At 44.0% G+C, this 11,869-nt stretch overlaps 1 protein-coding gene across 1 annotated transcript; it reads left to right on the top strand.

Moving 5' to 3' along the window:
* Positions 1–5,993: 5,993 nt before the first annotated feature.
* mc4r (melanocortin 4 receptor) lies at positions 5,994–6,980 on the top strand (the record flags this gene model as incomplete). Its single annotated transcript, XM_080020453.1, has 1 exon — positions 5,994–6,980. The coding sequence occupies one exon, from the start codon at positions 5,994–5,996 to the stop codon at positions 6,978–6,980; it is 987 nt and encodes a 328-aa protein (XP_079876579.1).
* Between the last annotated feature and the right edge of the window lie 4,889 nt (positions 6,981–11,869).

Genomic DNA, 11,869 nt, shown 5'->3' on the forward strand with positions numbered 1-11,869 from the left:
GTGATGAGGATCCTTCATTACATTACATTACATTACATTTAGTCATTTAGCAGACGCTTTTATCCAAAGCGACTTACAATTGTTCAAACACCGACCGACGCAGCCATCAGGAGCAATTAGGGGTTAAGTGTCTTGCTCAAGGACACTACAGCATGCTAGCAGGAGGAGCCTGGGATCGAACCAGCAACCTTTAGATCACTAGACCACCAGCTCTACCGCCTGAGCTACCATCCCCCGCAGGGCAACATGATCCTACGGGCTCTGCTACTACACCTCCTGGTGTATAAGTCCTGCAGGGAGGGGAGGGTAGTTCCAGTAGTACGTTCAGCTGAACGCACCAGGCCGTGATGTTGCCTGTCAGGATGCTCTCCACTGCTCCAGAATAGAAGGACTTGAGGATCCTTACCGAGACCCGGTATTTCCTCAGCTGCTTGAGATGGTTAAGACGTTGCCTCGCCTTTCTCACCAGAGAGTCTGTTAAAAATTTATGTTAATCCTCTGTGATGTGGACTCCTAGGTACTTGAAGCTGCTCACCCTGTCAACAGAAGACCCATTAATCACCAATGGTGTGTGATTCCTTGGTTGTAATCCTCGCCTAATCCACAATCAGCTCCTTAGTTTTGCTGACGTTCAGGTGGAGTCTGTTGTCCTGGCACCAGAGTGACAGGTCCATAAGCTTCTCCCGGTAGGCCTTCTCATCGCCGTCGGTGATCAGGCCCACCACAATGGTGTCGTCAGAAAACTTGATGATAGTATTGGAGCTGGACCCTGCCACACAGTCATGTGTGTACAGGGAGTACAGTAGGGGCTGAGGACGCAACCCTGGGGGGATCCTGTGTTCAGGACGAGAGAACTGGATATGTGCTTCCCCACCCTAACCACCTGGGGCTGTGCTGTGAGGAAGTCCAGGATCCAGGCACACAGCAGAGAATTCAGTCCGAGCTCCTTCCGTCTGGTGGGGACTATGGTATTGAAAGCTGAACTATAATCGATGAACAGCAGTCTCACATAGGCCCCCTTCCGGCCATCCAGATGCGTGAGCGTGGTGTGCAGTAACTGGGAAAGTAACTAATTGAAAAGTGCGTCAACTGTGGATCTGTTCTGTCGGTACGCAAACTGCAGCGGGTCCAAGGTGCGGGGGAGGGAGCGCAGATGTAATCCTTAATCAACCTCTCGAAACACTTCATGACCACCGAGGTGAGGGCCACCGGACGGTAGTCATTCAGGCAGGCAGGAGAGGCGATCTTCGGGACAGGAAGCACAGTGGACCTCTTGAAGCCGGTCCGGACCACTGATTCAGCCAGGGAGATGAATGATGAATATTGTAGTGAGCACCGGGGCTAGCTGGTTAGCACAGGTCTTCAGTACTTGTCCAGAAATGCCATCTGGGCCCGCAGCTTTCCTGGTGTTCCCCCGCATCAGAGCCCTCCTGACATCATAATCAGACACTGAGAGTGTCTGTGCGCTCATCCCCAGCGGTTTATCTCCAATTAGCTGGCGAGCTAACGGTGTTCTTGCCTCAAACCGCGCATAAAAGGAGTTCAGCTTGTTGGCTAGGGAGGCGTCCACACTCGTGGCTGTGGAGGGGCTGCTCTTATAGTTTGTAATAGTTCGTAGTCCCTGCCACAAGTGTCTGGTGTCTCTTTGCTCCATCTGTAGCTCCACAGTCTCTTTGTACATCCGTTTAGCGTCCTTCACCGCCCTGCGCAGATTGTACAACGCCGCTTTGTAGTTGTCCATATTTCGGGATACAAGACCGTCGTTGTAAGCGGCCATGCAAGCATTCAGAGCAGCAGATGGATTTATCGACCCACGGTTTCTGGTTTGGAAACATCCAAACTTTCACCGTGGGAACGATGCTGTCCGCTAACGTAGCTATAAAGCTCACAGCTACTTCCGTAAACTCGCTTATGTCACTGGAACTTGATTGGAACATGTCCCAGTCGGCATTAGTCAGAGAATCCTGAAGTGCAGCCTCTGCTTGGTCCGTTTGCTTCACTTCCCTCGTCACCACCAATTCTAACGCGATCAGAGGCTTGTAAACGGGACCACCGAAATCAGGGTGTGATCAGATTTCCCGAAGGCAGGGAGCCAGACTGTCTTGTATCTGTTCTTGTAAGGTGTGTAACAATGTTCCAAAGTTCTTTCTCCCCTGGTGGCACTCGTGATGTGTTGGGAGAAATTAGGCAGAACTTTTTTAAGGTTTGCCCTGTTAAAGTCCCCAGTCAACACCACAGCCGCGTCAGGATGTTTGTTTTGAAATCCGCACAACATATCATACAGGTGGAATATAAACGGCTGTAATGATGACTGTGCTGAATTCCCAGGGAAGATAAAATGGACGGCATGAGATGGTCAGCTGTTCCAGGTTCGGCGAGCAGGAGCGGGAGAGAGTCCTGATGTTGTTGGGGGGGCCCCAGCGGCTGTTTACCATGAGGCAGACACCTCCACCCTTGGATTTCCCTGACTCCCCCAATCAGTCGACGCGGAACACCGAGAAGGCCTTGGCTGGACGAATGGCTTCATCTTGCACCACCGGGATTCAGCCATGTCTCAGTCAGGCAGAGGACGCAACAGTTTCAAAATTGCTGTTCATCAAGATTTTGAAGAACTGATTAAAATGTGGATATTTTTACACCAATACAATGATTCGTGGGAATCTATGGTGGAATCCACCATCACATCATTGACAAGCATCCAATCTCCGCCCCTGGGAAGATTGAGGAGATAGGGAAGATTTTTGTACTCATGAGCAAATATTTTGAATGCAATGGTTATGACCATGACCATTATGACCACGTTATGATCATACCTGGATGTTTTTGGCACCTGATCACTTCCACAGAAGAGTCATTTTTGCAACATAGAATATAAGTTGAGACAAGTTGAATATTTAATAAAACAAATTAAAGCTTGTTTTTACACTTATTCTCTATTAATTTAATGTTCTCACTGCCATCTGTAATATATTCACTGACTACCAACTCCATTGTATTGTAGACACTGTAATTAACAAAATAGAAATAATTATATTTGCATACACTTTCTGTATATTTCTATATATTTGGCTACTTTTGTTCATTATTTGTGGCTGTTTTTTTCCAGACCGTTATGCTTTTTAAGCTTATTTTCAAACTCTTAAAACTTCTTACATTGTTAAAAAAATACATCTTTTTCTTCTTTTGGCTGCTCCCATTAGGGGTTGCCACAGCGGATCATCTGCCTCCAATACCTCCTGTTCTGCGCTTCTTCCTCCCTAACACCAACCTCCTGCATGTCCTCCCTCACAACATCCATAAACCTTCTCTTTGGCCTTCCTCTTTTCCTCTTGCCTGGCAGCTCCATCCTCAGCATCCTTCTCCCAATGTAACTCTCATCTCTCCTACACACGTGTCCAAACCACCTCCATCTGGCCTCTCTCACTTTTCCACCAAACTGTCCAACCTGAGCTGTCCCTCTAATGTACTCATTCTTAATCCTGTCCATCCTTGTCACTCCCAATGAAAATCTCAACATCCTCAACTCTGCCACCTCTGTTGACATTTCATTACATATATGTATGAAAGTATGTATATGTATGTGACGAATAAACCTCTTGAATCCAGTTCAGCTACCTGCCTTTTTGTCAGTGCCACCGCCTCTAAACCGTACAACATAGCCGGTCTCACTACTGTCCTGTAGACCTTCCCCTTCACTCTTGCTGGAACCCTTCTGTCACAGATCACTCCGGACACTCTTCTCCACCCACTCCACCCTGCCTGTACTCTCTTCTTCACCTCTCTCCCGCACTCTCCTCTGCTTTGGATGGTCGACCACGAGTACTTGAACTCATCCACCTTCTCCACCTCCACTCCTTGCATTCTCAGCTTTTCGCCGACCTCCCTCCCATTCAGGCACATGTATTCTGTCTTACTCCTGCTGACTTTCATTCCTCTTCTCTCTAATGCTGCCTCCACTTCTCCAGGCTCTCCTCAACCTGCTCCCTACTCTCGCTACAGATCACAATGTCCTCCACGAACATCATAGTCCACGGAGACTCCTGCCTGATTTTATCTATTATTCTGTCTATCACCAAGAAAGGGCTCAGGGCTGATCCTTGATGCAATCCCACCTCCACTTTGAATGCCTACTGCACGCCTACTGCACACCTTACTACTGTCTGACTGGCCTCATACATATCCTGTACCACTCTTACGTACTTCTCTGCCACCCCCGACTTCGTCATGCAATACCACACTTCCCCTCTCGGCACCCAATCATATGCTTTCTCTAAATACACAGAGACACAGTGCAAATCCCTCTGGCCTTCCCTGTACTTTTAAAACGTACTGTTAAAAATATACATATTATTATTATTTTTTAATTAAGCAAAATTTGAAGCCGTTGTTCGTTCAGCAATGCATCCATCCTCACCAGGACAAACTCCTCTGTGGCAGTTTCGCCACCACACGCCACCCAGGTGATATTTTCATGGACCTCCGGCACAGAGACACAGACGACGAGGGGTTGTGAACACCAGTTTATTGTAGAGAGTGGACTAGCTGGATGGACTCCTATCCTGCGTGTGTTATATCTGTTATACCTGTTGCTCGTTAGACCAACTAACGAGCAACAGGTATAACAGGTATGCTGATCACCACCCTATCCCCACACCACATACCCCCCAACACCAAACTGAGGCCAGGGAGACTACCTGGCTGAAGCCTACGCCCCCCCCCCCCCCAAGCAGAGAACAGAAAAAAGGAATACAGACTCTCATAGTGTTCCTATACCTAAAATGCTAAAAACACCGGACTCTGAAACAGGGTTTCGCTGGAGGGGAGGGGGGATTTGCTGGGGGGGAGGGGGGATTTGCTGGGAAATGGCTGATGTGCCTTTATCGCGAGAGCGACACTCAACTGATAAGCAGTTAATACTGTCCACTGCACAAACAAGATATGGATCACCTGCTGCAATATGATCTCATAATGAGGAGTTTTGGAAACAAAAACCTTGAAAAATGGTTGTTCAAATCCGTAATTTTATCACTATTTCAGATACATGAAGAAATGTATCCATCTTTGATGATTTCAAGTCCTAATCACACATTATTTACCAATTTACCCATTGTCATTGTTGTATATTTTTTTCTATTTTTAATCGCCATGCTGACATCATTTTACAGTATTTTTTCCAAGCCATTAATTCTTAAATTCTGTGCCAGTTTTGTTTTGGGCGTCCTTTGATATTTTGCTCCTCCTCCCACCCCAACTGTGATTTTGATTGGAGACAGAATCGGTGGGAGGGTCTCAGTGTGTGTGTGTGTTTGTGTGTATGTGTGTGTGTGTGTGTGGGTGTGCGTGGATGGCTATATACTGGTGTGACCGAATGAAGAGGAGGTTCAGAGGAGGCTCGGTGTTTTCTGCTCTCTCCACCTCTTATGTCTGACCATTAATTCCTATACTTCTCTGTTTCATACAAAACCATGCTCTCTCTCCCTCTATCTCTCTCTCTCTCTCTCTCTCTCTCCCCCTCTCTCTCTCTCTCTTTCGATCTCTCTCTCATTTTAGATTTCTCTCCTCGGCTGCTTGCTTAACTCATAGGTGGCAGTAATTTCTATGCTTGTACGTGTCTTCTACATTTTCTGTGCCTCTTATCGCTGAAATTGTTTTTTCTTCCTCCTTTCTATTCTGTTTTCCCTGCCCCTACACTTGGAACTGAGAGGTGACAGTGAGGCAGCAGAATAACTTGGGGAATGATAAAGTGTAACATCGTTGAAGAAAATGTTATATCTTGCTTCAGCCCGGGGACTGGCAAAGGCGTGGTGAGGAGAGCACCTCTGTTTTTTATTTGCCCGTCGATGGTAACTCTAATGACATTCCCTGCCAGAGAAGGATGAGGATCCAGGACATTGCTTGCACGGAGACTGTTCGATTGCTAGAACAGATGGATTAAAAACAAGAAAAGAAAAAATGATTCAATGTCGGGATCCTAAGGGGAAAAACTACACATCATGAATGCCACAGAGCACCATGGACTGATCCAAGGTTATCACAACAGGAGCCACAGTTCAGGGACTTTGCCTGTAAACAAGGACCTACCAGTCGGGGAACAGGACTCCTCCTTGGGGTGCTACGAACAGCTGCTCATCTCCACCGAGGTCTTCCTCACCCTGGGCATCGTCAGCCTGCTGGAGAACATCCTGGTCATCGCTGCGATTGTCAAGAACAAAAACCTCCACTCACCCATGTACTTCTTCATCTGCAGCCTGGCGGTGGCTGACATGCTGGTCAGCGTCTCAAATGCCTCGGAGACCATCGTCATAGCGCTCATCAACAGCGGCAACCTGAGTATCCCCGTCACCCTGATCAAGGGCATGGATAACGTGTTTGACTCTATGATCTGTAGCTCCCTGTTGGCCTCGATCTGCAGCCTGCTGGCCATCGCGGTGGACCGTTACATCACCATCTTCTACGCCCTGCGATACCACAACATTGTCACAGTGCGCCGTGCAATGCTGGTCATCACTTGCATCTGGACCTTCTGCACGGTGTCTGGCATCCTCTTCATCCTCTACTCGGAGAGCACCACCGTGCTCATCTGCCTCATCACCATGTTCCTTACCATGCTGGTTCTCATGGCCTCGCTCTATGTGCACATGTTCCTGCTGGCGCGCCTGCACATGAAGCGCATCGCTGCGCTGCCAGGCAACGCGCCCATCCAGCAGCGCGCCAACATGAAGGGAGCCATCACGCTGACCATTCTGCTGGGGGTGTTCGTGGTCTGTTGGGCGCCCTTCTTCCTCCACCTCATCCTCATGATCTCCTGTCCCCGGAACCCCTACTGTGCCTGCTTCATGTCCCACTTCAACATGTACCTCATCCTCATTATGTGTAACTCCATCATCGACCCCATCATCTATGCCTTTCGCAGCCAGGAGATGAGGAAGACGTTCAAGGAGATCTTTTGCTGCTACAGCTTCTCCACACTCTGCATTTGAGAGCTGCCTGTGAAATATTAAGAAAGCATATTAAGAAACCCCGGCTCCCAAACTGCCAGATCTACAATTTGCCTTGGGTGGCTGCCAAACAAAACTATAGGGTCAGTCAAAATCCATGCAGGATTTTTAATTTTGTTATTTATTTCCCTTTGCCCCCGCACTGGGCTGTAAATAATTGATGCGTAGGGCAGTGGCCTTTGCTTATGTGAGTCAGGTTGCATAAGAGGTGGGTTTACAACAAACTGTACATTAGAACACACATTGCCATGCTTCTTTTTAGAGAGGAATGTGATTTTGCAATCATAGACTGCCATTCGTAAGTGCAATTTCAGCTCTTGGCCAATATGTATTTGTACTTAATCAACTTAATGTTTGCACATCAGCGTTCAGAGTATCTTTTTTTATGTGAGACAAAATATATGTATATATTTTTAAAGGTATATTAAATGTACACAATGTGGGTTGAAAAAATGGATATCTGCTTGTTGATAACAGGCAATATATAAAAAAGAATGTGACACTGAGGATTCCCAGGTTTACCCCAGAGTCCCTCCAGAATTTATTGAACTATCAAGTCATTCAGACACATTCATCTTATGGGGGGGGGGGGGGGGGGGGGTTGGTTTGGTTTGTTTCTTCTCAGGCATATTTATAAATGTTTCTACATGAGCTCAGCTGCAAATTAACAAAAAAAAAATGCAGAATTTACAGACTAATGTGTTGAAAATTACCACAAGATGCACCAAGATGAACAAACATCTGATCTTAAGGGCCAATAACCCTCTGCTTGGGCTATTTCTCCGTCAGTATTCAGCGTTCCACGTACTTTCGTCATAAGCCTCTTGTGATCTTGTGTCTTTGTTTGTACTATGTGAGTATTATTGCACAGGCAGAGCTGGGAATATTCTCACTCATTTCTCAGCACTCTGTTACCGTGTACATGTGGCTAGAGATATCTATTTTGTTTGACTTTTGAATATATATGTTGTTTAACTTATTCCTTGTTATATTTGCCTTAAATATATTGCACTGTGATATAAAAAAAGAAGATAATTTTACTTATTGGTGACCATGTTGTAACAGAGAACTTCTAAAGATGAATGTATGAACGCCATTATCAGTCTTGGCTTGAATAACTTTGAAAAAAACAATGCCTTATTCATTCATAGTGTTGTAGACTTGATGTGCATTCACAGCTCTGTATATATACATCTTGAATAAAGTCATTTGAAATGAGTTTCCACATTTCGATTTAAATGTATTCAAAATTCCCTTTTAATTTTAAATCTATCTCAAATACTTATGTAAATGTTGTTTGTTGTTTAGAACTCCCCGCATGAAAGTCGGTTAATTATAACTGCTGTTTGTACCGCTCTGTTTGCTCAGATGCAGACTTTAACCTTTAAACAGAGGCACTCAGCCGTTGACATTTCACCAAAATATATCATCTTAACATTGCTGGAGCAATACATTTTGCAGCAATCTCAGAGAAATACGACACTCAAAGTAAAAGAAAAAAAAAAAAAAGATTACTTCTGGTTGAAGCGCACTGGGCGATAGCCCATTGGGGCCAGAGAGAAGAAATGCTGCTGCTCGCTGGAAAGGAAAATGGAGGAGAAGCTTATTATAGCAGTGTCCGGGTTCCCTATTTTATATGATGCATCCCTGACAATGCACAGGTATATTTATTTTGAAAGATGAAGGATGGAAGAAGAGTTCCAAGGCTGTCGGAATATCTGGTGAGGTTCATTTTCATGCAACAAAAACAAAATGACATGAAGTGCAAATTGTAATTCATGCTAGTGACAAAAGGCAAGAGCCCTAAACTACTGATAAAATAAGAAACACGTCATAGTGTTTCTTTAAGAAGATTAATTATTCTACATATTACTGGTCCATTCATACTAGGCAATTAATAGGTCAAAGCTACAGCACACAGTAATAACTAGAAAATATGTGGTAGATACTGATATCTACCAATTTTTTATGAAAACCAACTTACAGGGCATCCCCACTTAATATTGTTTAAATACAATTTTTACTCACATTTAAATTTTTTATATTTTTAGGTACACACCTATATATGTTTACAAACTCCCCCATTTTAATAAAAATATGAAGTACATACACATGACTCCTATCTATATTATGTTTGTTAAATATGGAAAGAGAGAGAGCAATGTTTTATTTCTGAATTATTTGCTGGTGTAGTGGAAGACTGCAAATGGAAATGGAAGTACCTATGTGACTGTTTTAGAAGAGAGAAGGGAGCAGTTGTCTGGACTCCATAGCGCTTCATGGATTTCTGACCCTGTTTTTGGAGGCAAGTGGCAACTGGGTGGATGAGGAGGACACCCAGAGCCAGTAGAGCGAAGCCCCCCTCATCAACCAGAGCCATGTACCCCTCCCCACACAGAGCCAGGACACCCTCATCGAGCACAGCCAGGTCCCCCTCCCCACCCAGAGTCAGCCCCCCCCCTAATCGACCACAGCCAGGTCCCCCTCCTTGTCCAGAGCCAGGTCCCCTCCTCACCCAGAGCTAGGTCCCCCTCGGCACCCAGTGCCAGGTCCCCCTCCGCACCCGGAGCCAGCCACCCCCCTTATCGACCACAGCCAGGACCCCCTCCTTACCTAGAGCCAGGTCCCCCTCCTCACCCAGAGCCAGGTGCCCCTCGACACACAGTGCCAGGTCCCCCTCCCCACCCGGAACTGGTCCCCATCACTGCAGCCAGAGGCAAGCGAGCCGGTGTCATGTTCAAGCGGAGCAAAGAGGCATAAACCCCCTTCGAACAGGAAATGGTGGCTGCTGCTAGACAGCCCACCACCTCTCCCTCAGAAGATCCGGATGAACTCTGTATGACTTGACGCTTCTTAAATCCTTTGCCCCCAGAGAGAAGGTCAAGTTCAACATGTATAAGATGGATGAGGCTCATAAATATTACAGTGTGCCATAGTGGTTGTATGTTGGTGACTGTATTATTTGCTGTATTATTTTTACTGTATTACTGTATTACATTTTCATCTTTATTGGGATATTGTTAGATGTACATATTGTAATTCCCTTTTTTTAACAAGTTCTGCAATTTAAAAAAAAATTATAATTAATGTTGTTTGTGTATAGTGACTATTTGCAATATTATGTTTTCTTCTAACTGAGGATATTGTTACATGTTAAATAAATGTTCAATTTGGAATGGAATAATACGTGTTATGTGTTACGGTTGAGACCAGACCTCAGCTATTGATTTTAATTTCGAAAGTGGCAATTTGTGTCATATGAGATATCATATCATATGAGATGTCATATTTGTGTCAGTTCTAAATAACAAATCCAAATAGCTGAGCTAACATTTCTAATTTTGTTTGTAAGTTGAAAAGAACAGTAATTTGGAAATATGGACAAGAAATTACAAGACAAGTCTGATAATTGTTTTATTAAAAAGTTTTCCAAAACAGCTGGGCAAAATCATCAATACACAGGGTCCAATAGTTTTTCAATTAACATTTTTTTCACAGAACTTTTCTTCAGTACTATTTTTTTAAATATTGTGACTGACCTTGAGGACTGGATTTTTGGACAATGGCTTCTTCATCCACTTAGATTTTCGGCTATTTTTTGGTATCTATAACAAAAACAACTTTTGTAAATACTTTTCATAACAATAAATACATTTAATTTTAGAAATACATGTTAGTTGTAATTACAAGTTTATTGTACCTTTTCTGTTAATAATGTACAATTTGAAAATTCAGTTTAATAGATGACTTGTCTATAATGCAGACAACATTTACAGTATGTAACTTTAAAATTAATTTGGCATTAGAATTACTTAATGTAGGTGACGTTGTGTCTCGTATATGTATCTTGTATACATTTTCACTAAGTTACATTTCCATGAAATACGAAAAACGTTGTAGTATTTCTGTGAGTAATTACCATTGCTCAGCTTCTATTTTTCCGACGCGTCGCTGGATCTTGAACACATCACTCAGTCCCACATTCCAGTGGTTTCGACTGGACATGGTGATGAGTTTTTGTGGATTACTTTTTATTGCATTTTTCATTAATCCGGCAAAGTAATGGGGACTAAAGACATAATATATCAATCAAACAGATCTACTGATATCTACCAGGTAAGAAGCTATATAAATACAGACATTAACCAATAGTTGGTATCGTCGAACAAGTACAGAGTGACAGAGTCTACACTGTACACTGGACATGGTCCAACTGGACATTCTCAATCAAAATCTGTATGTGGCAGTTTTGTCTACCACGCGCCACTCAAGTGGCATGTTCAGGGACCTTTAAAATATTTAGCGTGCTGGCTTCCCTGATATCAATAGGTAGTGCCAGTTATCATACAGAATTACTGACAATTACAACAATTGCAAATCAAAAAATGTGATTTGGAAACGAACATTATTAAAAAAAAAAAGGTGGCACTTTGAGAAGCAGGCAGTCAAATTGGCTTCTATCCAGCCAAAAATATCTCTGGAACCTGCCATCATCCAGCCGCAATTAATATGCTATTTTCCAAAATATTATAGGAGATTATAGGACATTTATAGGAGGGAAAGTCTTCATTTCGACAGCAACATGAATTTGGCAGCCAGACGATTTTGAGCAGACATGCCCACAAATGCCAGGTGCACAGAAGCTTCGTCGCCGGCAGTGTGACCTGACGATAACACTGAGATTTACAGTATTTAACGACTTGATGTGATTGGCGCAGCCTCATTAAAATGTTAAATGTTCTCTGCGTAGCATTAAAACAAGGGTGCATGCAGCTAATGACTTGCCTGTAGGGACAATCGAACATAATATAAATCCTGAGGTACAGCTACCTTCAGGATTGAAAAATAAGCTGAAGAATTAAGCTGATGAA

Source organism: Zeus faber (assembly GCF_960531495.2).
Source record: "Zeus faber genome assembly, chromosome: 19".
NCBI classification, from domain to species: domain Eukaryota; kingdom Metazoa; phylum Chordata; class Actinopteri; order Zeiformes; family Zeidae; genus Zeus; species Zeus faber.